Source organism: Pteronotus mesoamericanus, unplaced genomic scaffold, assembly GCF_021234165.1.
Source record: "Pteronotus mesoamericanus isolate MK-2021 breed Mesoamerican mustached bat unplaced genomic scaffold, CSHL_Meso_final contig_221, whole genome shotgun sequence".
Lineage (NCBI taxonomy): Eukaryota > Metazoa > Chordata > Mammalia > Chiroptera > Mormoopidae > Pteronotus > Pteronotus mesoamericanus.
In genome coordinates, this window is record NW_026555092.1 from 17807355 (window position 1) to 17835176 (window position 27822).

At 54.5% G+C, this 27822-nt stretch overlaps 2 protein-coding genes across 2 annotated transcripts in view; one reads left to right on the plus strand and one right to left on the minus strand.

Moving 5' to 3' along the window:
* The window catches only part of SZT2 (SZT2 subunit of KICSTOR complex), a 50995-nt gene extending 26658 nt beyond the window's left edge, over positions 1–24337 (plus strand). Inside the window, exons 24-72 of the mRNA XM_054572085.1 lie at positions 121–244; positions 350–514; positions 605–815; positions 1097–1212; positions 1328–1574; positions 2073–2214; positions 2357–2449; positions 2609–2687; positions 2791–3084; positions 3242–3383; positions 3562–3669; positions 3758–3821; positions 4051–4236; positions 4576–4743; positions 4823–4910; positions 5048–5119; positions 5301–5502; positions 6322–6421; positions 7152–7281; positions 9489–9641; positions 9725–9827; positions 9917–10022; positions 10108–10219; positions 10850–10968; positions 11079–11243; positions 11511–11595; positions 11745–11909; positions 11997–12164; positions 12521–12654; positions 13094–13260; positions 13381–13478; positions 13569–13701; positions 13817–13947; positions 14083–14183; positions 14257–14433; positions 14634–14901; positions 15004–15083; positions 15171–15296; positions 15423–15622; positions 17526–17616; positions 17859–17939; positions 18021–18095; positions 20405–20618; positions 20999–21152; positions 21302–21424; positions 21533–21938; positions 22057–22173; positions 23597–23665; positions 23803–24337. Of these exons, the coding sequence (XP_054428060.1) occupies positions 121–244; positions 350–514; positions 605–815; positions 1097–1212; positions 1328–1574; positions 2073–2214; positions 2357–2449; positions 2609–2687; positions 2791–3084; positions 3242–3383; positions 3562–3669; positions 3758–3821; positions 4051–4236; positions 4576–4743; positions 4823–4910; positions 5048–5119; positions 5301–5502; positions 6322–6421; positions 7152–7281; positions 9489–9641; positions 9725–9827; positions 9917–10022; positions 10108–10219; positions 10850–10968; positions 11079–11243; positions 11511–11595; positions 11745–11909; positions 11997–12164; positions 12521–12654; positions 13094–13260; positions 13381–13478; positions 13569–13701; positions 13817–13947; positions 14083–14183; positions 14257–14433; positions 14634–14901; positions 15004–15083; positions 15171–15296; positions 15423–15622; positions 17526–17616; positions 17859–17939; positions 18021–18095; positions 20405–20618; positions 20999–21152; positions 21302–21424; positions 21533–21938; positions 22057–22173; positions 23597–23665; positions 23803–23946 (6996 nt within the window). The 3' untranslated portion in view covers positions 23947–24337. The remainder of the gene's footprint in view (positions 1–120; positions 245–349; positions 515–604; positions 816–1096; positions 1213–1327; positions 1575–2072; positions 2215–2356; positions 2450–2608; positions 2688–2790; positions 3085–3241; positions 3384–3561; positions 3670–3757; positions 3822–4050; positions 4237–4575; positions 4744–4822; positions 4911–5047; positions 5120–5300; positions 5503–6321; positions 6422–7151; positions 7282–9488; positions 9642–9724; positions 9828–9916; positions 10023–10107; positions 10220–10849; positions 10969–11078; positions 11244–11510; positions 11596–11744; positions 11910–11996; positions 12165–12520; positions 12655–13093; positions 13261–13380; positions 13479–13568; positions 13702–13816; positions 13948–14082; positions 14184–14256; positions 14434–14633; positions 14902–15003; positions 15084–15170; positions 15297–15422; positions 15623–17525; positions 17617–17858; positions 17940–18020; positions 18096–20404; positions 20619–20998; positions 21153–21301; positions 21425–21532; positions 21939–22056; positions 22174–23596; positions 23666–23802) is intronic.
* A 348-nt stretch (positions 24338–24685) lies between these two features.
* HYI (hydroxypyruvate isomerase (putative)) lies at positions 24686–27390 on the minus strand. Its single transcript, XM_054572086.1, has 8 exons — positions 27179–27390; positions 26990–27101; positions 25819–25933; positions 25558–25636; positions 25421–25470; positions 25225–25294; positions 24952–25086; positions 24686–24836 (listed from the first exon to the last, which is right to left on the minus strand). The coding sequence occupies exons 1-8, from the start codon at positions 27375–27377 to the stop codon at positions 24763–24765; spliced, it is 834 nt and encodes a 277-aa protein (XP_054428061.1). The 5' UTR covers positions 27378–27390; the 3' UTR covers positions 24686–24762.
* Positions 27391–27822: the final 432 nt, after the last annotated feature.

The following is a 27822-nucleotide window of genomic DNA, read 5'->3' on the forward strand; positions in this document are numbered from 1 at the left end:
ACTCCTCTTTCATTATAGCCCAGAGATGCCAAAAGGTTGGACACCCCAGCTAGGTGGAGGAAGGGAGCAGGGGTTTTTTGTTCCCTTGTAGATTGCTCTAATTTTGTTTCTCTCTCTTAGAACGTAGGCCCTCCTGAAACTCTCAAGCCTCTCGTCTCAGTCCAGCCCCCTCAGTGGCGCTGCTATGCGAGGCTGGTGAACCCTCAGCATGTGTTTCTGACGTTCCTCCCAGCTGCCTTCTCAGGTACTGACCACTGACCTTCCTCACTAGTCCCTCAGTTACAAACCCCTCAGTTCCCTCACTGGGCTATCAGGAAGCTCTAATTTATGTCTCTCTTTTCCATTTCAGATGTCCAGCATCTGGCCGCCTATGGCCTAGAGGGACCCTCTCAAGAGGAGACCAAACCCAAGTTTGGAGATTGGAGCGGGGCCTCCAGCCTGAGAGATCTGGGAGGAACTGGGGTCAGGGCTCCAAAGGCCCAGGTCCCTATCCTCAGTGTCACCCCAGCCTGTGGTAAGGTTGCTGACTCTTAAGTCAGTTAAGCAGGAGCAGGACTGGGAACAAATAGATGGCCTGAAGACCATGTGACACCTCTTTCCACAGACAGTGCCCAGAATCCAGGAGAGCTAAGCCCACCCTTCCGTCGGGATCTACAGGCTTGCACTGGGCGTCAGGCTCCACAAACAGAGGGTGTACAAACAGATGGACCCCGGACCCGCTGTCCAGTCTTCATCTATAGCTGTGCCCTGGAAGCACTGAGGGAGCAAATGATTAGCATGCAGCCCCCTCAGGCACCCCGAGACCTCATCTTCCGGTGAGTGCCCTCAGTGTTGACCTAAGTCCTCCCCCAGCCAAGGCTTAGGTACACACTCAGGTGTGGACAGACAAGTTGATGAGCAGTGACAGGAGCTTAACTGCTTAGTCAAGTCTTGCCAGCTCCTCACTGGTCTTCCTTCAGCAAGTCAGTTGAACCTCCTGGGCCTTGAATACAGTCATTGGGGACCTATGGATGATCCACTGGCATCTGGGCAGATGATGAGTCTGAAGTGTCACTCAGGGAAGTTGGCTAAGCTCCCTCTTTCCTGTCATTCCTAGGACTCAGTTTCTTGACCAGACTTCCCCCTCCTCAGCCTGGATGGAGCCCAGGTACAAGGAGGCAGCCAACCACTGTGCCTTGCTGCAGGAGCATGCTCAGCGATGCTACGTCCGTGGTGAGCAGAAAGCCATAGGAGGGAGTATCAGGGAGGAGACATGAGGATTGTAGGGATGGGGACTGGGGAGGCAGGTCCAGAGTGTGATCCTCGTGGCACCTTCCGCTTCTGCCAGGGCTGTTCCGGAGCTTGCAGCAAGCACAGAGTGTGAGCTCCCAGGACTTGCTGATGGCAGTGGATGCCTGTGAGGAGCTCCTGCAAGAAGTAGACATCACCCCCTTTCTGCTCACACTCTGCGGATACATTCGGGGTTTGCCTAACGCACCCCCAAGCCCTGGTCCTCTCAGCCCTGGCCTATTTAGTAGCAGCATCGAGGAGGGCCCTGAACCTCGGGAACGAGCTCTTCTGGCTTCTGAGTCCAGGTTAGGATTGTCCTGGAATGACATAGAAGGGGACACACAGACAAAGCCCCGATAAACCGGGATGTTCCAACTTCAGGGAATGACCGTGCAAATGTGGCACCCAAGCCCCAGAAAGACAGTAGTGCTCTGTCACTGGCTTCCTGCCTCCTACTTAGACGTCCTCCTCCCATTTGGCTTAGGGAGCATCCTTTCTCCTGTCTCTCCCTGTCTCCTGTTCTGGTGTGGAGTATTGAGATGGGTTAGAGCTAGGGAGTTGCCAGTTGATATGAGTGAAAGTAGAAGCTGTTCCAAGGACATTTCATATAATGGTAGTGATCCCCCAAACTAATCTGGGTTCCACAGACGCAAAAACTGTATTTTTCCCACTGTTGAGCCCCCAGCCCACCCTTCCTAGAGAGTAAGACAGCTGTGTGCTGTGTCCAGCTGGGAAGCAGGCTCCTCGAGGACTTGGTGGTTCTTAAAACTTGAACACCTCCCACCCCCACCCCAACTGTTCAGCATAGAGACTGAGGACCTAAGTGAGCCTGAGTTTCAGAGCACCCGTGTCCCTGGCAATCCAGACCCTGGCCTGGAGATCTCTCTGACAGACGTTTGCCAGCTCAGAGGAGAGGCGCATGATGCCCTTCACAGCCTCATCCAGGTGAGGGTAGAAGAGAAGCGGAGCCCTGCCTGTGCAGAGGTTAATGTTCTCTCCTGGGCTGGGGGTGTGTAGGTGTCTGTTGTAGGGTAGGGGTAGTGTTCTGAGGGGTGGCGGACATTATAGCCTTCTAATTCCAAAACAGGAGAAGTTCCTGGAGATCAGTGGTCTCCACTTCCGCACAGTGCCCTCCAATCCCCACTACTTCTTCTACTGCCCTCCATCCAGCAGGCGAGAGGTGAGTGGCTTTCTTCTTTACCTTTCTCCTACCACCAACCTGTAGCCCCAGAGGTTCCACTCAGCCCACCTGGATTTTCTTGACCCTTGGTTCCCTCACGCCTCACTATGGCTCTTGTCTTGCCTTGGATCAAACTGTCTCTTTCTTTTCCTTGCCCAGGATGAGGGTCCCCGGGACACAGTAGACAGAAAAGTCAGTGACCTGGAGTTTTCAGAGGCTGAGTTCATGGGAGAAGAAGGTTTGTGGGCAAGGGGCTCTAGGTGGGGAAGGGTACTTCAAGCCAGGATTCAAGGGCCTCCCCTGCCAACCTCTCCGGCTGACCATGAGACATGCATCTCTAGGAGACACATCTGCTGGCTGTGTGGTCACTGAGAGTGACCCAGAGCTGGAGGTGGAGTACCGCGAGAGCCGTGAACCATACCTGGGGCCTGCCGGGCTAGACTCCACCTCGCTGTCAGATGCGGACACTGTGAACCCTGATGAAGACTCCTTCAGTATCCTGGGGGGCGACTCGCCCACTGGGCCTGAGAGCCTTGTGCATGACCTGCCACCGCTCTTCTTGCACCTCACGTGCTCTGTGCGGTTGCGTGGGCAGCACAGCTCAGTACCTGTGTGCAGCCTGCCCACCTGCCTGGGTGAGTTGAGGAGTGTCGAGGGGAGAGCCATGGATCCCGGTGCAGCCTGCCTGCCTGTTGGGGCGAGAGTCTTTGGGTATAACTCTTTAACCTGAGAACTGGGAATCTGTGCTTGCCCCACAGTTCCCAGCAACCCTTAACTTTCCTCTTCTCCCAGGCCAGGTGCTTTCCAGTCTGGAGGGCCCCCCAGTTGGGGGCCGAGTGCCACTGAGAGACCTCAGTGTCACTTTGGATGTCTTTGTGCTGACCTTGCCGCTGGAAGTGGAGCTCCCCCCAACTTCGGACCCTCAGCATCACCGGTGTGACAGCAAGTTTGAGGGGGGGGACCTGGGCCTTGTTAGGGTAGGGAGACCATTAAGGAATCTAGGGGCATTTCAGAACTAAGGACATCTGAAATACTTCAAGAAAGGAAGGCTGAGGAGGTCTTGGGAGGAGATTAGTTGCTGACCTTTGACCTTTGCTCCTTACCCTGTTCAGGTCAACATCTGAGAGCAGTGCATCATTCCCACGATCCCCAGGGCAACCATCATCTTTAAGGTCGGATGATGGCCTAGGACCCCCACTGCCACCCCCAGAAGAAGACAGGTATTTCCTTTTCTCCCTCTCAGAGTTCCATGTTTCCCCTCAGTTTTATTTTCTGGAAACCATTGTCTAGACCTTTTCTTCCAATTAGGCACCCAGGACTATCCAGTTTGGCCATACCCCACAGATTGGCTATTGAGACCACCATGAGTGAGGTGAGGGCTTTCCCTCCCCCAGCCTAAGTGACAGCCCCTCAACACTAACATACCCTTTCCCTCGTATCAGCGGGGTGAGGCACCCCTTCATTCTGGGATCAAAGTGAGACATTCCTCAATCTGTTGAGGCAGAATATCATATAGTATCTTCTAGTCTAGGAGTGAAATAAAGCCCCAGTCAGCAAGGGAGGTGCTCTTTGCCACTTCCTGGATTGTCCTCTGACTGCAGATCCGCTGGTTGCTGGAGGATGAGATGGTAGGGGCACTTCGGAGAGGGGGCATCCCCCAGAGCCCTGCCCTGCACCGTGCGGCCGCCCATATCCACAGCTCTACCGGACGCTCCACCTGCCTTCGCCAAACTCTGCCGCTGAGTTTTGTGTTTGGGCCGGAGCGTTCTCTCACACAATTCAAGGAGGTATGCTGCCCTCAGAGCACTGCCTGGACTCCAGATACAGAATTGGAAGGCCCTCTCTTGCTTTGAGTCTGTTGAATTACCCTCCTACCCACCTCCTCACCACACTGTCTGTCCCTTACCCCACGGCTGGCAGCCCAAATGGGAAAAGACCCTGCTCCCAGCCTTGACACTGGCCCACTGAACCTTAGGCAAGTCACTGAACCTTTTCATACCATAGCAATGGGGACACTAGTGTCTGTTTCACGAGGTAGTTGTGAGGGTCTGATGAGGGAGAGTGGGGTGCCACAAATAAAGGGGGCGGTCCCTGTCTAAACTGTGACCCTGGCTTCTGCTCCTCAGGAGTTCCGTCGCCTCCACCTTCCTGGCCATGTTCTTCTTGAGGACCCTGACAGTGGCTTCTTCTTTGTGGCAGCTGGCCAGCAGCCAGGTGGGTCCCATGGGGTGCCCTCTTCAGCGGCCTGGGCTTGGCACAACCATGAGGATAAGGCTGAAGGCATCGAAGGGGAGGTGAGTCTTTTCTGGGCTGACCTGGGAATGGTGGTGGGGTGTGTGGGGTCTGTACTCAGCCCTGACTTCCTCCCCTCAGGCCCTGACAGCCAGCCCCCAAGCACTTGGCTCCCCAGAGGATTCTGAGGGCCCCTCCCTCATCAGTCTGCCCAGCCTGCCACAGGGAGGTAAGAGAGGACTTGGGCAGCAAAGTCTGAGGCCAAGACCCAGGACATGCACGTCCCTGGACTGCTTCCATTTTTGGAAGGCAGTCCTAAGTGGGACTGAGAGAGGCTCCAGGCATTTATTTCCCTTCTCTTCCCAGGGGACCAGCCTAGGCCCAGCCGGGGACTAAGCCTCATGTCCAGTCAGGGCAGTGTGGACTCAGACCACCTAGGTAAGCTGTGGCCGGGGGTGAAGAACGCCAGCTGATGGGCAGTGCACTTAGGCACACTGTGAAAGGTCTGGCCAGGGGGCTTCAGAAGGGACTAACCTGGAGGGGCCCACCGAGCCTGATATACTTTGGAAATTCAGATGAGCCCAAGGATGGGGTTGAAACTTCAGCACATTTGACACAGGTTATGATGGTGGCAGCAGTGGCTCTGACAGTGAGGGTCCCAATGAGACCCTGGGTGAGAAGACCTCCTTCACATTGCGGACCCCGCCCGGGACAACACCTCCACAGACTTCACTCTCAGGCGTCCTTGGGCCCTGCCTACCTGACTTCTGGCTCATCGTCCGGATACTACAGGATCGTGTGGAAGTGTATGCACATGCACGGTAAGCAGAAGCCAGGACCCCGCACCCTGACTCTGATGTTGGCCTCTTCTCTCTGGTCCCACATCACCTCTCTTGAATGCTGTTAAAGGGTTTGGGTAGCGGTCTGACTTTTATTCTAAGATTAGGGGCTCCTGACTACTTCCACAGGTAATAGCAAATCATGTCACTCTACTTTTCTAAAGGAGTGGAAAAGCTGGTGGGAATTTTGGCTCCTTGCTGAGCATTAAGGGCATCTATAGCTCAGAGCAACTTCAGAAATTGATATATAAAAATAAGGAATAATAGACAATATTTAACAAGTGCTTATTAAGTGGCAGGTACTGTTTAAGCATTTTACCTGGATCAGCTTATTTAATCTATAAACAGCTCTACCAAGTGTTCTTATGCTTATTATGAATGAAGAAACTGAAGTTCCGATAAGTAAACTACTGCCCCAACGTCACAGTTAGTAAGTGGCCGAGCTGGGATTCGTACCTTGGCATTTGGTTAAATACTGCTCTAATCCCAGAGGTGGGGTGGGGTGGGGTTGAGAGAAAGGCCGGCCATCCTTCTGTTACAGAAGATCTGAGAATGAAGAAGTGAGCTGCATGATAGACACCTCAGTATGGTACCCTCGTGGAGGCTGGTGATGCAGTCATGGAGCCTAGGCTTCCAGAATTGCTCTGGAGAATTCCACCCTTCCCATTTCCCCTCGTGTTTCCTCCCCTTTGTTCAGTCTACTTCCTTTTCATGGTTCCTCTTGGCCCCAACTCCCGTGACCCTCCCTTCACAATTTCCTCCGCACTGCAATTCTGTGTCTGCACCATCCCTCCTTCCCAGGAGCCTGATTCGGGAAGACGGAGGGCCAGGCGCCGAGTGTCGCCACCTGCAGCAGCTCCTGGTGAGGCGAGTTGGGGAGATCTGCAGGGAGGTCAACCAGGTAAGGGGCAGCCAGGGGGCAGGGCTCTCCAGGCATGGTTACAGCCCAGCTGAGGAAGGGATTTCCAGATCCTAGACTTCCAGAGGCTCTTGATCCATCTTTGACCCCTAGTTATTGGTATGCTCTTATTCCCCAGACTCGCCACAAACTAGAGAACTCTCCCTAACCCACCCCTAGTACTGTGGGTTCCTCTCATACCCTCCCAGGGACTATGAGATGTTGAGATGTTCCCACTCATTGCACAGTATTAGGGGTATAATGGTGAACAAGAGGAAACCCTGACTCTGGTGCTTGAGTGGAGATAGACAATGAACAACTAAATTACACAAATTACTTCCATTACAATTGTGAAGACTTATGCCAAGGAAGGGTAGAGACGGCTCTGAGAGCATACAACAGGATCTGACCATCTGAAGTGTCAGGGAAAGCCCCTTAGAAGGAATGATTTTTAAGCTGAGACCTGAAGGATGGTGAATAGATTCTGGCAAAGAAAAAGGACATGTTTTCCCAACTGGGGTCCAGCACTTGGAGCCCTGAGCCCAGTGACTGTTAGATACACCATCTCTGACCTCCGAGTGAGAACTGATGATCTTTTTGACCTCTGACTGCACACCCCCCCCCCGCCCCCAGCAATAATGGACATTCTTTCTGGCCTTTTATCACCTTGCACCACCACCATCAGTTTATTAGGGAATATTCCAGTTCCCTGATACTTTGCTTCTTCTCCCAGCGGCTGCTTCTTCAGGATCTTCATGACAGTCACGTGTGTAACTCTCTCCTGGTGGCTGAGAGTGAAGAAGATCTGTGGCGCAGCGAGACCCCCTTCCACTCCCGGCAGCGGGCACCACTGCCCAGCGAGGGTGAGGTTCCACCCGGGAGCCTTCCTTTCCTTTATCAAAGACCTTGGTGAGATGTTGAGGGTAGAGTCACTATTACTTGGCCATTGGTGCCAAGTAATACAGCGAGAGCAGGAAGGAGAAGACACAAAAGGATCACTAGATTTGGCCATTTCAAGTTCATCAGTGACTTCAGTGGAAGTATTTTCAGTAGAGAGATGGGAATACAAATTAGAGGAAATTGAAAAGTGAAAGGATGTTACATAGCTAGAGCAGAGAATAACTCCCATATTTCGCCATGTGTAATGCACACCGACATTTTGTGCACATTGTACACGGGATTATTGTATTCACTATTATATCCATGGTATGTAATCATTATACCCAGGTATAATGCACACCCTTATTTTTCCCTCAAAATCTTGGGCAAAAAAGTACACATTATACATAGCTAAATGTGGTACTCTTTCAAGTGGGTTGTCAGTGAAGGGAGAGATGAAGTAGATATGGCAGGACCTAAAGGAAAGGGGTCAAAGCAGCAATTTTAAAATAAGAGACTTGAGCACATTTATGTTCCACAGCAGAAGAGCCATAAAGTTCTATAGTAGGGAGGAGAGGTTGAAGAATACTGGAGAGAGGGGTCATTGAAGGGGCGCCTGCTATGACCTGTCTCCCTAAGGGCTTGGCCCTGCCTTGTTTTCCAAAGTGACCATCTTTGTCCTGCAGGGTAAATAGGGCCAAGAAGTGGGGGGTAGAGGTGGGGGACAAGTAAGCCAGTTGACAGCCAAGAGAAGACCAGTGGAGCAGAGCCTGAGACCTGGCAGGAGGATATGCCATCTGCTTGTCTGTCCCTCCGTACATGCAGACACAGGGCCCCTTTGGTGTTCCTGATCATGGTTAGGGAGCATGGTAATCTACTTGGAATGTGATTGAAGTCTGCACTTCTCTCCTCTCTGACTCCTGATGACCTCTCACCCCAACTCATAGAGCAGCAATTTTCAACCAGTATGCCACAGGGGTTTTAAAACACGTAATACCTGACTATTTAGTTAGGGGCATTGACCTCTTTTCCCTTAGATTGTCAAATTAGAAAGTGACAGTAGCCAATGCAATAGCCACCCTGTGTGAATGAATCAAAGTGATACCTATTTTTGTCAGATCAGCAAAAAATACATGTTTTGGTGCACCACAGAGTTTTAATAATTAATTTATGTGTGCCATCAGATGAAAAAGGTTGAAAATCGCTGTCATAGAGGAAAGCCAAATTGTGTCATTTCTTTTCAGTTCTCCCTTCTGGTTTAAAAGTAAAATCAGACCACTCCTTATTTTTAACATTCTTAGCGAGTCTGTAGACAAACCTTCCTGACAGCTCTGGAGAACGCCTCTCTCAGCACATCCTGGGATGTGTTCCATATCAAAGCAGAATTCCCGCAATTAGTGGGTTTCCCAGGGTTTTGACAGCATCTTCTGCAAATGAGCTAGGACAGCCTGGTACTTTTGCTTCCCAAGACTTCCAACAGCCTGAGATGTTAGACCCGTCAGAAACCAGGCAGAGCCCTTCCTCATTTTGAGTCTCTCCGTGTGGTTTTGCTGAAACCTTTAGCAATCAGCATTCCATTTCGGACTCTGCAGCTTCTGGGTTTCCTAAGCACTGCTCACATCTAACAGCAGCTTCTCTAGGAAACCAAATGCCACTGTTGGGCTACTGGAACGTTCCGTGTCAACCTGGAAACCCGGAAAAGTTCAGACAAAGCATTGCACTGTGGCTGTGGGCTCTTGCATAGTTGTCCTCCTTGGGGTAGTTGTCCTCCAAAGCACAAGACAGTTTTCCCCACTCTGCGGCAGATGTATGTAAGCAGTCATACCTTTTTGTTTTAAGGGGTTATTGTTGCATCTCCCAATGAGTACACAGATGGGGTGTATGTTATATTATGACATATATTTTGACAGGGTCAGTGTGTTGTGGAATTATCTTCGGGACTTTCTCATGCTTTGCCTCTCCTGATACATCTTCTTGTCTCCTTCACGTCTCCCTGATGTAGTTTTGAAAACCTTTGTGCTGTGACCTGTCGTCTTAAGAGCATGGTCCTACCTTATTACGCAAAATGACCATCTTTCCCCTGCAGGGCAATAGGGCCTAGGAGCCAGGGGAGTGAGGACGAGTAGACCGGTTTACAGAGGGCAGAGGGCTCGGTCCCATTTCTGACCACAGTCTGCCTTCCCCCCATCAGATTATGCCGCTGATGAGAGCTGTGCACCCCGAGGGTACCTGGCAGCCACAATGCAGTTTGTCCCTGGCCATTTCTCCTGTGACGTTGTGTGGGAAACCGTGATTCGAGTCCATTCACGCCTCAAAATGGGTCCCAGCATGGGGGTCTCCCGCGGTATGTGATGGCATGAGAGGGCAGGTGCAGTGAGGAGGGGGCTCTGGAGAAGGGAGTTTCCTGAGCCCCTGTTACTCCCACAGCCATCCAGGCCCTGCGCTCTGTGCTCAATGCCTTCTCCGTGGTGAACCGGAAGAATATGTTTGTTTATCAGGAGCGGGCAACAAAGGCTGTGTATTATCTTCGGTATGTGGGCCCCGGGAAGATGGGGTAAACTATGGGTCGTGGAGGGCACAGGAAGAGGTACATCCAAATATCTTGCCACTCTTTCCTAGGCTCCTGGAGACAACCTGCAGTGAGCGGCCATGGGAAAGCGATGCTCTGCCTCCCTCCCTAGCTCTGTCCCGAAGCCAGGAGCCCATCTCCTCTGAGGAAGCCTCGGCATGTATCCCCTCCACTCTCTGATGCCCTGTGCTCCTACAGGCTTTGCTCCCTGGAGTGGGCCTTGACCAGAGTTTTCCTACAGGGTCCTCGTTCTCCCCTCAACTTGGCTTCCAGCCGCAGTGCAGATGCTGCTCGTCCTGTGGGCCAAGTGGACAGACATATCCAGCTACTGGTGCATGGTGTAGGGCAGGCAGGTAAGGCCTGCAAGGAGAGGGTAGGAGAGTGAGCCAGATGAAGTTCCAGAAGTCTCTGGGACCTGACTTGGAGCCTTCCTACTCCAGCTTACGCTATGCTCTGGGCTTCCTTCAAGTAGGAGCTGGGTGGGAATGACAGAGTGCTGTGATATTTAGGGGGTAGGACCTGTAGTTGATTGAAATGCAGCTAGGGGAAGAGGAGTCATTAAAGCTGACACCCAGGTATCTATCCTGGGTGACTATATGGATAGATGGTGGTCCCACTGGCTGGATACCAGGGTGGTTTGGGGGTGAAGATGATGGGTCTGATTTGAGAAGTGTTGAGCCTGAGGTGTCTATTAGGCAAATGAATTTTCCAGCTAATATTTATGGCTCAGTTAATGTGTACTAGGTCTTGGGCTAAGATGGTTACACATGAGGTAGATGCTGCTGTTCTCATTTTATAGCTAATGGCACTGAGGCTTTGAGAGGTAAAACTCATTTGTCCACAGTCACAGTGAGTAGCTTGGCAGAACTAGGCCCTAGTGCCTCTAGTAAAGGGGAGAATGTTTGAGTCTGGGGTTTAAGGGCTGGTTTGGGGTGGCTGGTCCTCAGCCAGTGTCTCTCCCTTCCCACCATGGCTGTGTCAAGGTCCTGAGATTACAGATGAGCTGGTGCGGGTTCTGCGTCGGCGCCTGGACGAGGCCACTCTGGATGTCATCACAGTCATGCTTGTCCGGAACTGCAAGCTGACACCAGCTGACGTGGAGGTCAGCTCACCTCGAGACTCCAACACCCTCCGTGGCGCAGTTGCAGGTGCGGGACAGTCTCGGCCGGAACCTCTTCACCCAGCTCTGACCCCCCTTCCCACTCTCTGCAGTTCATCCAGCCGCCTGGAAGTCTCCCCTCAGAGGTGTTGCATCTGGCCCTGCCCACCTCCTGCAGGCCCTGGCTTCCGGCCCTGGCCTGGTACCTGCGGCAAAACCTGCTCATTTTCCTTCACTCTCCCAAGTACACAGACAGCAACGGCCGGAACCACTTCCAGGTGAGGTTTCACCCACTTCTTTCCACACCCACGTGCACCCCATCCCTGCACCACCCCCCCAACCCACACACACCCTTACGGTGTAAGGATTTTATATAGATTCTCCATGTGTATCTTTGCTGATGCACCTGTGTATACCTCCTCCCCTCACATACACCTTTATTATCTATCTGTGTCTTCCTGTGCTTCCCATTCCCCACCAGACACGCATTCCACGATGGCTTTTGTCCATTTGTCTAATCTTCTCGGTGGCTGTTCTCTCCCCAGCATCCACTCCCACCACAGGGCAGCCTCCCCGACCTGGACATTTACTTGTATAACAAGCCTGGTGGACAGGGCACTGGGGGCAAAGGTACAGTGCGGGCACCGCCAGGTGTGGGAAAGCCCTTTCTGGTCTCGTGGCCAAGAGGGCCTTCCCCAGCCTTGCCCGAGAGGGCCTGTGGGGGAGGAAGGGGGACCTGGAAGTCCCAGACCTGAGTTTTCCTGCGGATTTCTACCCAGGAGTTGCCTGCATCACCCTAGCCTTTGTGGACGAGGGAGGGGCCCCCATCTCACTGGCATCTTGGCCCCCCTCTTCTCCGGGGCCCCCAGATGTACTGCAAGAGGAGGAATTTGAGCAGCTGACCCAGGTCACTCGCTGCCCAGTCGTGCCAGACAGTTCTTCAGGTGGGGCAGCTTGGTTAGAGGAGGGGTGTTCAATTAGTGCTCTAGGAACTGGGGGCGCTTTCAAGTGACCTCCATTCTTTCCTCCAGCTTACAGTGGGGCCCCCCGGCTCCGACTGGATGTGTGGGAAAAAGGGAATATCAGTATTGTGCAACTGGAAGAGAAGCTCCGAGGAGCAGCTCGCCAGGCCCTGGCTGATGCTGTCATGGAGCTAAGGCTTCTGCCAGCCTCCCTGTGCACAGAGGACATGTCCCCAGGTATGTGGGAACCAGAGAATGTCACAGATCCAGGCAAGATGGTATTTCAGGTGCGGGAGTCTGGGAAGACATCACAAAGGCTCCATCTGAAATACATATTCACAGTTGTCCTTTGCCTTCCCTGCATCAGCAAGTCACCAGCAGAAATGTACCCATGCTTAGAGTTACCCACTTAGAGAGGAAAATGTCAGGAATTTGTTTCACACAAACACCTACAGCCATGTGCTATCAATTGCAGATACCGCCATTCACTAACTGGTAGAGGAAGTGTTAAGTCACTATCAGTACCAGTCTTGGGGCTACGTTGTGGGGATTGATGGTTAGTGACAGATGTCTGTGTTGTCTCATGTCCACAGGAAGTCTCAGGAGCGGGTCATTGGAAACCAAGAGCCCTGCAAGCCGAGCTAGCGCCTTTCCCCCTGGGCCTGCCCCTGAGGAGCCTGTGACTCCCCCCAGCAAAGCTGGCCGGCGTAGCTTCTGGGATATGCTGGTAATGAGAGAATGGGAGGAAGTGGTGAAGTTGGCATCTACTTTCTTGCTGCCTCCTAGTTCCACCTACACTCCCCTGCAAGCCTTGCCTCACATTTCCTGTTACAGATATAAAACTACTCTGTCCCATGGGTAGGAGTTTGCAGAACTTGGCAAATTCTCACTGGTAGAGAGCCTCCGCTTATTGAGTGCCTTCACTTCCGCTTTCTTTACCATACCTCACAACCTGCAAGATAAGTGGGGCTTTTGCCAGTGAGGCAGCTGGGACGCAGAGAAGCTGAGTAGCCTGCCCAGGGCTGCTTAGTCAGCCTCCAGTGAAGCCAGGGCCTGAACCTGGGCCTCCAAATCCTCTAGGCTCTTGTTACTGTTCCATGATGCCTCCATCCTCCACCCTGTTCCCCTTCCCTATAGCCCCTCTTCATTCACTGCATTGCCTTCAGAGTAAAACAGAATCTGGGGACTTGGGTTCCCCCAAAACAACTGATGACATTGTCCTGGATCGGCCAGAAGACACTCGGGGCCGGAGGCGTCACAAAACTGAAAATGTTCGGACTCCAGGTGGAACTGAGCGGGCATCAGGCCCGGAATCTGGAGCCAAGAGACAAAGGTGCATGTATGTGTTGTGTAGGAGAGGGTGTGGTGTGAAATCACAGGTGGGTCTTGGGTTTATGTAAGTACATACATATCAGGTATCCGTGTAAGGTTCTTACTTCTGGTGTGTCTTCAGACGCCGGACCACGCAGCTGGAAGAGGGCGAGGTGGGGACCCTGCAGCCTGTGTTTGCTCATGTTACTCAGCGCTGGATGGAGTTCATGGTTCAGATTGGTGAGACCCCTCCCCCTCCGCCTTCCACTCCCACCCTCAGCCTGGTCCCCATCCTGCAGCTCCACCGTGACTTCTTTGCCCTGGGTCCAGGCTGTGCCTCGGTGTCCAGAAGCTCCACCCACATGGTGTCTCGGTTCCTCCTGCCATCCATCTTGTCTGAGTTCACCACTCTGGTCACCTCAATGGCTGGAGACACCAGCGTCCGCGTCTTTGAGCAGCATATGTGAGTGTGGGGTCCTGTGGAGGTGGAGCTGGGTTGGGGCTTACGCTCAGGGAGGTGATGGTTAGGGGATAAAAACCAAGCAGTCTGCTTTCTGTGCATCCCTCCTTCCCACTAGGAGTTCAGAGCCAGACGTCTTCAGTCCGTGTTCCCTTGGACAGCTGGGCCCAACGCCCCGCCCCACAGCTGAACGGCATCTGCTGCTGCTGGGAAGGAACTTTTTGCAGTGGAGGAGACCAACCCAGCAGGGTGAGAGGATGGCCTAGGGGAGGGTGGGTTTAGAGTGACTGAAGGGGTGGTCTCTGACCCTGCGGACAACAGGACAGGATTGAGGGGACTCTGTCTCCAGACCCCCATTAAGACTCCCCCATCCCCACCTTGTAGCTGCCAAAGCCTTGCAGCGCTTCGAGCCAGGCGGCGACGGGAGCTCAGGGCGGAATGCTCCCCGGCAGAGGTTCTTGTTACTGGAGGTCGTGGATAAGAAGGTAGATGTGGGACCAGGGGCTGGGTGGGAAAAGAGGTTCTGGGACCTCACTGACCTTGACCCCTGACTCCCAGCTACAGCTGCTGACTTACAACTGGGCTCCAGACCTGGGGGCAGCCTTGGGCCGAGCACTGGTTCGCCTCGTGCAGTGGCAGAATGCACGTGCCCATCTCATCTTCTGCCTCCTCAGCCAGAAGCTTGGACTTTTTCATCATTACGGCCAGTTGGACTTCCCAGTGCGGGATGAGAAGGTACCTGCTGCTCAGGCTCCCTCCTCTAGTTCTGGCTCCTGAGAGGTTGGTTTAAGAAAGTACATCTCCAAAGCAGGGGGAGGGGACAGACTAAGGGACAAGGCAGTGGGAAGAGAGAGTCTGGGAGGGGAGGCCATGGGGCAGGAGAGAAGGTCTGAGGACAAAGGCCACGCACCCATTGTGAGGCTCCATCTTTTCAGGAGCCAAACCCATTCCTACTGCCGACAGTGGATGCAGAGACCCTCATCCGGAGCGCAAGCCCCCCTCTGAGCCGAGAGCAAGGCCGACTGAGTGGGTCCTCTCGGGCTGGGGGCTCACTTCCCCTGGACACATTCCCCTTCGATGAGGCCCTGAGGGATATCACAGCTGCTCGCCCCAGCGCCTCACTCGGCTCTGTGCCCAGACCCCCTGATCCTGTCACCTACCACGGACAACAGTTCCTGGAGATCAAGATGACAGAGCGCAGAGGTGAGGGCGCTGGGCCAGACGGTGGGCAGGGGCAATCTGTGGAGTCTAGGAGGAGAAGGGCGGCAGGTCCTGGAGGCCACTACTAATGCTTCCATCCCCCAGAGCTGGAGCGCCAGATGAAGATGGAGAACCTCTTTGTAACCTGGCAGCAGCGGTCCACCCCAGCCAGCATGCCCATCAGTGTGAGTAGCTGGAACCCGCGTCCTCCAGGAGCATCCTGTGACCCTTCCCTGGCCACCGCTCTAGCGCTCACTGCCCCATTTCCGTAGGCTGGGGAGCTGGAGACCCTGAAGCAGTCATCCCGCCTGGTACATTACTGTGCAACAGCCCTGCTCTTCGACCCAGCTGCCTGGCTGCACGGGCCCCCAGAGACCTGTGGGCCCCCTGAGGGGCAGGTGACGCTCAAGACTCCTGGATTTCCCCCCTGAGACCTCTCTTTACCCCACAGTGACCTCCATTCCTCCACCCCTAGTAGGGTGGCTGACAGTGGATAGATCCTTCCTTAATTTCTGCTCTTACAGCGGCGCCATCGCCCTGAGTCAGGGCCTGGGAGCCGAGAGGCCCCCTCCAGCTGTGAGGCCTTGGATGTGCCTCCACCAGGCACCCGTGAGGAGCCGTGGCTGAAGGAGCTGAGCCTGGCGTTCCTGCAGCAGTATGTGCAGTATCTGCAGAGCATGGGTTTTGTGCTGGTGCCACTGCGGCCTCCCTCCCCTGCCCGCAGGTGAGCCCATCTCTTCCCTCCTCCACTGCGGGTGAGGCCCACTTGCCCTTCCTACCTTCACATGGGTTCCATGAGGACAGTTCATGCCATGTGCATGTTCACCCCACTAGGCCAGCACATGTACACGAGGACCTTGGACACTTCCAGGCAACCCTCATGCATGTCCTGTAACTATCACACATCTCAGAGAACTCACAGAACCGTGTACATTCTCACAGAGCTCGTGTGTACATACAACCCACGTGCTTACATGCTGGTGTACATCCATGCACATGGATTGGTACACGCTCTTAAGCTCCTGGACCCGGGTCTTAATGATTGCTGCCCTCATCACGCACTGACCTCTCCTGATATTTACATGGTTTGTGACCCAGGAAGTCATTTGCTCACCGGGGTTAGTTGTCTTTCACACCAAGAGCCGCTGCACTGGGTCTGCTTGCATCACTGTCCTCTAGCCTGTTCTTGGTTATGTTCATTCACTGGCCACTAATGACAAGTCTGAGACTTGGAAAGTAGGCGGCCCCCCGTCATCAATTTCCATCTCCCCAGAGCTCAGTGACAAGTCTGCAACCACCTTTCCTCCTGTATGGAATCCCAGATCCCCATTTCTGTGGCCCTGCTCTGTGCTCTTTTCAACACCTGAGCCTCTGGATTCTGTGTTACAGCCCCTTTCCAGGGGCAGATGGGAAAGTATCTGTCCATGTTACATAGTTACTTTTGTGTTTCTGGATTTGTGAATTTGTTTTCTCCCTCCTCTCTGTTTTTAGTTTGATGCCCTTTCACGCTAGTAAATATAATTGTATTTTCTTAATCCAGATACCACCTTGGATCAGAAAACCAGTTCCAAGTCCTTAAGTGTTTTGTAACCAACTCTCTACCTTTTGGGCTGCTTCTTTTCCAGGCTTTAGGAAGAGAGGACAGGCCTGTGTCTCTGGGACCCCCCGCCTTGTTTCTCAGTGACAACCCAATGGGCAGTTGCTCAGCTTGCAGCCCTTGGCCAGGTCCCAGCTGTAGGAGCTTCTCTGAAAGACTTCAGTTTGTTTACTTTGTATTCATTTATCAGAAATCTGAATTCCTTTTTAAAAGGAATTCACTAGAATAAAAAAAAATGTTTCTAGAGCAAAAATTTCAAGTCAGGCCTGCCTTCCTCACCAGTCTTTAACTATCACCAATCACTAGGTAGGTCTTGTTCCTATTTCCTTAAGGATTAAATGGGACATTTCTTTTCACCAGAGGCTTAGACACACTGCCGCCGCCCCGCCCCCCGCCCCCAACAAGCGCTCTGGCAGTGTGTACCTCCTAAGTATAATGCTTGGGTCCCACTAGCCCTTTCTGGGTTGTCCTCGTTCACAGTACTTTCCCTGCTTCTCTCCTTGCCTCTGAGTTGAAATAGTAGGCTTGTGAAATGCTGAAAGAACCATTCCCCGTGCAGGAGAGAACCCCCTTTCCCTCCGAGAGGAAGGCGCCTAACCAGGCGTCAGGCGTTTCCTTGAGCTTCCCTAATGAAATCTCAGACCCACAGCGCCCGCCGCTCGCACGGCCCTGGCGAGCAGCCAGCTCCATCCCCTCATGTGGGTCACTCCACATTCCCAGCAGCCTCTCTGACCCTACCCCCCGCCACCTCCTCTCACTGGTCGGGAAAGGCCTGGTCTCCATGTGCGCACTGAGCGCTGCTCACACATCCCCTTAAGCAGCAGTTACTGTGGAGGGGGCCCTAAGTCTAGACTGGACTCCAGTCCCAGTCTTGCCACTTAGGCACCGTGGTGGCCCAAGCAGGTCCTTTCCTCTCCGGGCCTGTCTCTTGTCCTACCGAACGATTCCACATGAAATGGATTGTGAGCCTGATGTCTTAGTCCTTCACCTTCCTGACCTGCCACATCTTGTCCCTTTTCCTGTTCTGCAGCACCAGCCGGCAGCGGGCCATGGCTTTCCTTGGAACAGAGGGTCGGGGCTCCTTCTCCTGCCCGAAGACCAAGGCTGATGGGAGCCCCAAGGTAACAGGTCGCCATGTACTTGCCCCAACAGTAAGAAATCAGTGATGCTCCAGACACCAGTGTCACTAAGTCTGAATTATTTCCCCAAGGCCAGAGGTCAGGGACCCTGGGTGATGACCGAGGTCGTTGATCCCGACCTGACACCATTAAAGTCATACACCCAAGAGACTTCTACCCTGCTGGTCTGAAGCCGGTGAACCCCCAACCCTTGACCCTGAACCCGTCTTTTTTCCTTTCTTCAGAGTACTGGCTCTCCAGTCACCACGTACCACCTGCAGCGGGCACTGCCCGGGGGCATCATCCTCATGGAGCTGGCCTTCCAGGTAAGCAGGAGGAGCACTGAGCAGGGAGAGCCCGACCCGCCTGCCTCTTGCCCTCCTGACCTCATTTCACCCTCTCTCCAGGGCTGTTACTTCTGTGTTAAACAGTTCGCTCTAGAGTGTTCCCGAATCCCCATGGGGCAAGCGGTCAACTCTCAGGTATGTGGTGGGGACAGAGGAATGTGGGGTCTCAGACCTAGTCAGTGCATCCCTGGTGTGCTGTAGCAAGAGTAACGCATGGGCTCAGTGATGATCTGATGCTGTGGGCTGGCTAGGCCAGTGGTCATTCTGGCAACTGGGCCATCCACCAGTGTCACTCTGCAGGTGGTCCAGAGCTGCATTCAGCTGTAGCAAGAGGGCAGAAGGCTGTCCAGCAGAGTGGCTGGTCTGACCCTGGTCATGCTGGCACTGAGAGCCTGGCACTGTAGTCAATCCATAACCATAGCTGGTTAGACAGTGCCGGCACTTGAGCGTGGCAGGTAGTCTGACGCATGGGTAGATCGGTGCCATGGGCAGTCCAGGCCTAATCTTCAGCTGGGGGTAGCCTGGCATTGTCAGCGTAGTCACTGACACTTAGAATGTGGGCTAGAGTTCCCACCCACACAGAGCCCCTGTCACTTAGTTGTTATTTATGCCTATCTGTCTGCCTCAAGGCAGGGCCCCTGTACCCCAAGAGGGCCAAGCACTAAGGAGTGCTCAGACGAGCAAGAGGTTTGAGTGAGGTCAGGGACCTGAAGCCCTCTGTAGGAGAGTTAGTTCAGTTCCGTCGGGTTGCCCCGCATATCACGAGAGTGCCCATGCCTTCCATGGGCCTCGCGTTTAGTTTCTGAGAGATCAGGAGCTGCCTGGGTCCCGGCTGTCACCCTCCAGTGCAAACAACATAAGACTCCTCTCATATCTGGACAGCTCATATCCAGCCCAAGGTGATTGCCCTTAACTTGGGTGTGGATGCCTGGCCCAATCATCACAGGAGAATGTGATCCAGAAAAGCTTGGTGACCGTGTGCAGGAACCTACTTGAGCCTCAGTGTTCAGGAGGAAGCTGTGGATGGCAGGTGCTCTTTCACACTTGGCTGTAGTGTTGGTGGGAAGGACCCACCCCCATTACTCTGGAGCTTCCTGAAGTCCTTCTGGCTTCCCTGCCCCCTGATCTCCATCCAACTTGGCTCTCTCGGCCTCCAGATAGCTAATCTGTAACCCTACTTAGATTTCTAAATTGCTTTATTATTGCTGTTGCTTGTTAAGTGCTTAGTATATACACTAAGTGAAGAGGAATTTTATCCCTACTGCACAGATCAGGAGACTGAGGTTCATGGAGGTTCACTGATTTGCCCCAGGGCACAGAGCTGGTGGGGGCAGTACTGGGTCTCTGACTCTGAGGCTTATTCTTGGTTGTCATTTTTCACACTGCCTCTAACTTTATGAAGAGCTTTACTTTATCTCCGTGGTAGGTGAGGAAACTGAAGCAGGTAGATGGTGACCTTCCCAAGGTTATGCAGGTATTCTGACTCCTAGGCTATGGCTTCTTTTATAGTCATTTATTTCCTTTCCTATTAACTCCTATGCCGAGGGCCCCCAGGGAGGTGCTCATGTAGATTCTGCCATTCTGGCCCCATAGGTCCAGTTTTTAACACACTTTCAGTAATGGTAATTTCCACCAAGAGAAGCATCAGCTCCATCTCTCTGCCTGCCTCCCTCCCTTCCTCCCTCCCTCCCTCCCTTCCTTCATTCACAGATCAATTAGAGGAGGCCCATCCTGGCCTAGCCTTGCCTTGGCAGGATGTCCCAGATAAAGCTTACCAATGAGCTGTTAGCCAGGTTTGGGGATCAGGGGATCTTTGCCTTCCAAGCAAAGAGAACAGCAGGTACACAAGGGTAGAATCTATATGTTGTACTTGGGAAGAGCCAGTTGTTTCATGGGAAAATAAAGCTGGAGAGATGGGAAGGGGCCAGCAAAAGCTTTCTGATAGAAAATAACCACACACCTGGTCTATACCCTGTTTAAAATAGCAGCTGATGCACTTCCTGATTTCCACACCACTGTCTTCTAACATGCTGTGTACACATTTACTCTGTCTAATGTTTATTGTCTTATCTGCCTACCACTCAAATATAAGCGCCTCGAGGGCAGGGGTTTGTTTCCCAGGGCATTCCCAGCCCCTAGAACAGTACGAGGCAGGCACTCAAGTATTTTTGCATCGATGAATCTGTGCCAGACTTTAATGGATTTCAGGGTACAAAGTAAAAAAGTTCCATTTCTCAAAATTGTCAGTTCCATGTGAACGGAGTTACAATACAGCATAAAAAAGAGAACATAATGAGGTGGGCTTCCCAGAGCTGTTCTGGCAGAGGGGGCCCACAGCAACAGGGCGAATCTTGGCCTGTCTTTTCCCACACAAGAGGAGGGAAATGGGAATGTGCAGGGCAGCCTGTACTACCACTTCCTAACGCAGCCCCGCCCCTCCCCAGCTGTCCATGCTGTTCACCGAGGAGTGCGACAAGGTGCGGGACCTGATGCACGTGCACTCATTCAGCTATGACTTCCACCTGCGCCTCGTGCACCAGCATGTTCTGGGAGCCCACCTGGTGCTGCGGCACGGCTACCACCTCACTACCTTTCTGCGACACTTCCTGGCCCACCACCCTGATGGGCCCCACTTCGGTCGCAATCACATTTACCAAGGTGGGTGCCCAAGGGCAACCTGAAAAAAGAAACAGGTCACAAGGCGTGGGCTGGTGGGACGACTTCCTAGGGCCAGACTTCATCTTTCTATCCCATATTGTTAATTGCCTCATATCAATTGGACTGTGTCCCCACATCTCTGTCTTAACTTCTTCACAGTGTATTTCCTATCACAGCTTAGATCCTGTGTTGTGTACCCTGCCCTGTGTCTGTCCTGAGCCACTCCGTCCCACCTTAATTTTTCACAGGACTCTAGGAGCTCCCCAGAAAGGCAGAGCCAGTCGGCCTGTCAGTCAAAGCCTTAGGGGCTCCTAACCCTCTAACCAACCAGGCTGGTGTGTCTATCGCAGGCTCACTGTCTCCTGTAATTCGCCCCTTAGGGACCCTGGAGCTCCCCACCCCGCTCATTGCTGCACACCAGCTGTACAACTATGTGGCTGACCATGCCAGCTCCTACCACATGAAGCCACTGCGAATGGCCCGGCCAGGGGGCCCAGAACATAATGAATATGCCCTGGTGTCGGCGTGGCACAGGTACGCAGGCGGAAGACACCAGCATGTTTTCTGGTGGAGCTGTGGTCGGGGCCACCCTTGTAGTAGGGAAGCCCGTGTTTTCTTGGTCAGTAGGGGTGAGGGCGATTGCATTAGAACCTCAGGGTTGACATCTTATCCTCACCACACAGCTCTGGCTCCTACCTAGACTCTGAGGGACTTCGTCACCAGGATGACTTTGATGTGTCTCTGCTGGTCTGTCACTGTGCTGCACCCTTTGAGGAACAAGGAGAGGCCGAGCGGCATGTTCTGCGGTCAGCAGATCCCCCACCTTGAGTGTGCCCATTGCCCTGCCCGCCCCCGCCCTTGCCCTATGTGTCTCCTGCTGTAACCATCACACTGTTGCCCCGTCCCCACCCCAGGCTACAGTTCTTCGTGGTTCTCACCAGCCAACGAGAGCTCTTCCCCAGACTAACCGCTGACATGCGCCGGTTCCGGAAGCCACCCAGACTGCCCCCTGAGCCAGAGGTTCCCGGGAGCTCAGCTGGCAGCCCTAGGGAGGCCTCAGGGGTTGGTCTGGCCTCTGGACCAGCTCCTCTGTTCCCCCCGCTGGCTGCAGAGGTGGGCGTGGCTCGGGCACGGCTGGCTCAGCTGGTCCGGCTAGCTGGAGGACACTGCCGCAGGGATACCCTCTGGAAGCGCCTCTTCTTGCTGGAGCCAGCAGGGCCTGATCGGCTGCGGCTCGGGGGGCGCTTGGCCCTGGCTGAGCTGGAGGAGCTCCTGGAAGCGGTCCACGCCAAATCCATTGGGGACATTGACCCCCAGCTGGTAAGGAACTGTGGGTCAGGGGCTGGGACAGATGTTAGGAAGCCCTGGGCAGCCAGGGTGGAGGGTGCAGGGTAGCTCTAGGACAGCACCTCCAGGCCTGTGCACCCCCTGCCCCCAGGACTGCTTCCTGTCTATGACGGCCTCCTGGTACCAGAGCCTGATCAAGGTTCTCCTGAGCCGCTTTCCCCAGAGCTGTCGCCATTTCCAGAGCCCAGACTTGGGAACTCAGTATCTGGTAAGTTCCCTTGACCCTCCTCTGAAAAGGGAGACTTGCCAGAAATCTTCATCAGAGAAACGACACGTCTCCCCTTCACGAACCCAGCCTGATGAAACAAGCTCTGATTTGGAGGGAGGCTTAGATGGAGAAGACTGCAGATACATGTGTAAAAAGCAAAACAAAACAAAAACAAAAGAAAGCAGAAAACATGAGCTCTGAGCATCAGGCCATAACATGTGATTTACTGAGAACCTAAAGTCTGCCTTCAAAGGCTCACAAGAACACACACCTTCCTTGGCTAGAGATCCTGAGGACCAAGTTCTGGAATCTCAGTGGATCCTCTTGGAAGCTGCAGTCCCAGAAGGACCCCTTGGACTTGAAAGCTTTATTCTCCCAAAGTGTGGCCCTCGCAGCAGCAGCAGCACCACCACCACCTGGGAGCTTGCCAAGTACACTCGCAGGCCCCACTCCAGACCCGCTGACTCAGAATCTGCCTTTAGCCAGATCCCCAGGTGGAGGTTGAAAGCACTGCTGGGAAGGTAGAGAAGAGCTGTGGTGGTAGGCATGTGCGTGGGGGCATTCAGAGACGAGGGAGATGGGCCCAGTGAGAGCCATGGTCCAGGAAAGGGGACAGTCAAGAGAGGGCTTCACAAGAAAAAGTAGGAGTTAATTCGTGGTGATACAGCCTAGTACTCATAGGAAAGGTTAGTGTCGAGTTCCTCTGAAGGGCCATCTGGAGAAGCCAGGGCTGTCGGGGTAAGGCTGCAGTAGTGCGGGCGGCTGTGAGCGGATGGCGGGCCCCTGGGATGGTGAGCATGCGGGGTGAGTTTGGGGAAGGGCAGGGAGTTGAGTCTGAGGTTTACAAGGACCTTCTAGGACCACAGTTCGGAAGGTTTCTGTGGGCACTGGGGATTGGCACTCAGGACAGGGAGATCTGGGCAGCATCCATATGAACAGGGGTCACTGCAGCCCTGGGGGTGGAAGAAATCACTCAGGGAGAGATTGCAAAGCTGAGTGTGAGTGACGGACAAATAGGAGGGGACAGTCCCAGGAGAGGTCAGAGAGACAGGAGATTTTGGACAGGTCAGGAGGCAAGGAGGGGTCACATCAAGGGCAGAGAACGCTCCTTCAGTGTTGGGCTTCAGTGCCACCTTTGTGCAGGGCCTCTCGATAGCTGACTTCAGGAGCCTTCCCATCACGCCCCGCTTCCCTTCACTCTGATGGGCCTGGCCGGGCTGGCCGGGGCCGGCAAGGATGAGGACAGGTTCAGTTTGGAGACGAGGTGCTGGGTGGCCGTGGAGCGCAGGTGGGGTCGGGTGTGGAGGTGGAAGCCGTCGTCCTTCCAACTGGCCCCACTCACTTCCAGGGTGCCCTCTGGGATGGTCAGTGCTTCCTCCAATGAGACAAGCCTCTCCCTGCCTCGTTTGGTCTTTTGCTACAGGTGGTGCTAAACCAGAAGTTCACTGACTGTTTCGTGCTGGTGTTTCTGGATTCCCACTTGGGAAAGACGGTGAGCACAGGGGGTGAGGGATTTTGTGTCAGCCTGGTGAGAGGCTGTCCTCCGAACGCCCTACCCCAGAATCTGCTGAGGTTGGGGTGCCTACCCTGTCTTCCTCTCACGAACGTACCCCACTGTGTTCCCTGCAGTCTCTGACAGTGGTTTTCCGAGAGCCGTTCCCAGTGCAGCCCCAGGACAGTGAGAGCCCCCCCGCCCAGCTGGTCTCCACCTACCATCACCTTGAGTCGGTCATCAACACAGCCTGTTTCACCCTCTGGACCCGTCTCCTCTGAGGAATGGACCGCTGAATATCACTGTTGCTCGAATGATGGATCTACAAGATGACCCACCTGAAGCAGGACGGACCAGCCCTTCTGTGCCCTGGCAGGAGCCTGGACACTGGGGGATACCAAAGGATTCGTGACTGTATTCGGGGGAGCCTGCAGCGCCAGCCTGGCGGCAGGGCTGCCCTCCCTCAACACTCACAGCTGCTGACCAGCCCAGGGCTCTAGAGGGTCAGGTCAACTCCCTTGATGTTCCCATCTCCTCTCAGGTCCCTGGGCCCTTCCAGAAAGGGACTCCTCCTTCCTGCTTACCTGGTGGAGTCCCAGTAATTCTTTACGCCCAGTGGCAAGCACTCACCCGAGAGCTCCTCTGCCTGAATCCTGCCTCCAAGTCACCCGCCTCCCAGTCACCCGCCTCCCACCTTGAGCTCTCTGGTCTTCGTTTCCCCCTGGGACATCACTGCTGGACGTCGCCACTGAGATAAGACATCTTGGCTCAAGTCCCAGCTCTGCCTTTGACAGACCTGTGAGCATGGGCAAGTCTCTTTGCTTCTGGACCCTGGTGTCTCATCTGCACATGAGGTGGACCCAAAGCTCACCCATCTCCACAGCAACACGGCACAGACTGGCGGACTTGAGCATGAGCTGCGTCCCTTCTCAACAGGAGGGAAGCGACCCGGAGAATGTGAAGGGTTAGACACTGTGTGTCCCCCCACCCCCAATAACATACACATATGAAAGTGTTCAGCAGGTTGTCTTTAATTCAGAGGAGACAGGATGCTCAACTCGCTGTCCCAGAGAGGCACGTGGGTGGACTGCAGAACCTCACTGGCCAGCCTGTGGGCGGCCCCGCCTATCCCAGTAGGATCGGAGCCAACTCAGGCCCTCCACTGTGTCTCCTGAGGGGGAAGGAAGCTGGCACCTCAACCCAGGAGGAGGAAAACAGCCTTTGCCCAATACCTATCCCTTTTGTCCTCCCCCAGGGCCAGGCCTGGAGCTCTAGCCCATCCTCACCTTGAGGCTGGTACTCGCAACCTACAAAGCCTTTGTAGCCTTCGTCTTCCAGCAGTTGGAATATGTAGGGGAAGTTCAGCTCTCCAGGGCTGCCGGGGTCCCCCCGGCCTGGGACCTGGGCCACCTGCACATGCCCTGGGAACAGATACGGGCAGATGTGAGGCCCAGGCTCCTGCTGAGGGCTGAGGGACAGGTGCAGGGGCTTGGGAGGGTGGGAGGACAAAGGAAGCAGCACAGCATTCCAGGAAGGAGCAAAGAAAGGGACCCTCTCACCAACGATGGGCAGGAACTCCCGGATGTTCCCTGTCAGATTCCCATCCATGATCTGCCAGTGGAATACGTCCTGGGCAGAGAGTACTACAGTCAGAGACCCCCTCAGCACCATCCCCCCCAACACACACACACACACTGTTCCCAGCTCTGGAGGACGTGGGCCCTCTATAAGCAGCACTTCTTTTTTTCCACATACCATTTGTAACTGGAGGTTGGGTCTTCCAACCTTCTGTAAGATGGCCGCCGCTGGGAGAGAAACCCGGAGGGGCTGTCACACTCAAGGGGAGCACGAGAATCAAAGGGAGAGGAGGCAGCCCAGGGCCGGGGTCCTACCCTGCTGGGGTGAATCCAGGAAGTACTGGGGGTCGGTGATGCGGGTGTTAATGGGCTCCAGCAGTCCCACGAGGTTCTCCTGGCACAACGTTGGGTCTGTGAATATAGCTCCTCCCCCAGGTTTGCCATCTACCTTCCAGATACTGGGCAAACCCCTCCCCAGTCCCTCTGACCTCGCGCCTGGCTGCCCTCCACGCCGTGCACCCCCCTCTGCTCACACTCGGGCATGTTCGTGTAAGTGTGTCTTCATTGTCATCTCACCCGAGCCAAAACCCCAGAGGCGTGCCTCAGGTTCTCCAGAAAAACTGCCTCCATTTCACCCCTGACCGCCGCTCGCTCAGCACCCCGTGGTACCCGGCCGGCCATCAGGTGAATCCTGTGGGAGAAGCGGGACCAGAGGGGGCTGTGGAGTACATCCCAGAAGCAGGGCCTTTGCTCCCTCGCCCCGACGTGCACCTCTTCCAGCTGCTCTCCACCCGTTCCAGCACCTTCTGTCCCCCCCGCCCCTCCAGGTCGCTAGTCCACACCACCTGGCCTAAAACTCAGGCCTCAGACACTCCTGGGGCAGCCAAGGCTAAGGCCACACCCTTTCCCTCAGCTCTTCAGAGGGTCAACCCATTCTCATCCTCCTCCTGCCTCAGGAACCTCAGTCCCTCACTTAGCCCTTACCGTACTTTCAACCTCAGCCTATAAACATGCTAGTCTCACCTTTTAGAAATTATTTTGACCCTCTCTCAATTCCATGCTGTCTGTTTCTACTTCTTGCATCTGTTTCTTAGCTTCTCTGATTTGTCCCCCCTCCCCCCAATAATGACCCCTTGCTGCCAGTTCCTTCTCTGCCTATTTGACCTGCAGGATTTGACATTTATTTGATCAGCCCCATTTTGAGCCTTCCACCTCCCTGATCACCATCTTAACTCTCGCAGCCACTTCCAACCCCAACAAGCTACCTCTTGGACTCTGCTGAACACACCAAGCCTCCTCTTGCCTCTGGCCACAGCACCCCTGCCTGGAATGCTCCTTACATCAAGCTAATGTCCACTCCATAAGACCCAGTTCGACATCAACCTGTATGTAGGAAGCTTTCTTTGAATCGAGACAGGTGCCTACTCTGCTCCCACCTCATGAATTGACCCATCCTCAAATGGAAACCCTCCTCCGTTTTCTGTTTACTTTGCTATCTCCCGGGTCAGACTGAGCTCCCAGCATGGGATCCTAGCAGGAGAGAAGCATGAAAGAGTTGCCAACTGTGAATGACACACAAATAAAACATGGAAGGCAATTTACAAAGGATCAGAACTGCAGGGGTGCAGAAGGGCCAATGCGCTCAGCTTCTAAGCCTCAACACCAGGCGTCCTCCTCGCCCTCACCCCGAACCACGCGCGGCAAGGTCATGGGTCATCGAGGGAGGAGGAAAGCAGAGGATGGATACCTGGGACAGCCTAGAGCCTTGGCGTACAGCACAGCCTGCTCCAGCCCCTCTCGGAAGGCCGCCTGCCTCCCGGGAACGGCCCCCAGCCCCATTTCCCCCTTCTCTCGATCTCCTGCAGAGAAAACGGACCTTAGCTCTCTGCTCAACACCCCCGCCCCCAACTCCCGGGCCTCGGGCCCCACAGCGCACCCGGAGGCGTGTTGATCAGCACCAGCTGCAACCCCGCTTCTCGCGCCGCGCGCGCCAGCGCCTCCGGCGGCTCCACGTACGGCCAGGCGACCTCGGCGGCCTCGAAGCCCGAGCTCCCCGCTGCTCGCAACCGCGCGGGGAGGCCGGAGAGCTCGGGGAACAACCAAGACACATTGGCGGAGAAGCGCAGCGGAGCCATAACCCGCTAGGGAGCGCGGGCGCAGGGCAAAGTCCGCGGAGGCCGAAGGCGGAAGCAGACGGCGCGCCGACGAGGGTGCGGCCGGCCGTGCGGGGGCGCGCTGGCGCCGCGCGTGAGGGTCGCGAGCTCTGTGCAGGCCTGTTCTGGTGAGAAAGGCAGTGTGTCGTGAAAACCGGGGACAGTCCAAAAAAGTGAAATATTTTCAAAGAGGAAGAAAGGAAGCGCGGGAAGAGGCGAGAGGGCCGAGCGAGGGCAGCGCAGCCAGGCCGCAGGCAGGGAGAAGCTGGGGAGCTTGGGTGCCCGTTTGGCTGAAGTTGGGGTGGCAAGAGCCCGGCTGCCTCCAGGGCCCAGCTGAAATGCAGGAATGGGACTTTAAGTTACACTTAGTATTTTTTCCTCATTATAAAAATAGTATCTGCTCATTATGGAACACTTGAAAGCTATG

What these genes read in the sequence shown, in the direction of transcription:
- HYI (XM_054572086.1), bottom strand. Translation starts at nt 27,377, where the DNA reads ATGGCTCCGCTGCGCTTCTCCGCCAATGTGTCTTGGTTGTTCCCCGAG. An exon ending in GCTGATCAACACGCCTCCGG is followed by an intron (nt 27,102 to 27,178) that starts GTGCGCTGTGGG and finishes TTTTCTCTGCAG; the next exon opens with GAGATCGAGAGAAGGGGGAA. An exon ending in GGAGTTCCTGCCCATCGTTG is followed by an intron (nt 25,087 to 25,224) that starts GTGAGAGGGTCC and finishes ATCTGTTCCCAG; the next exon opens with GGCATGTGCAGGTGGCCCAG.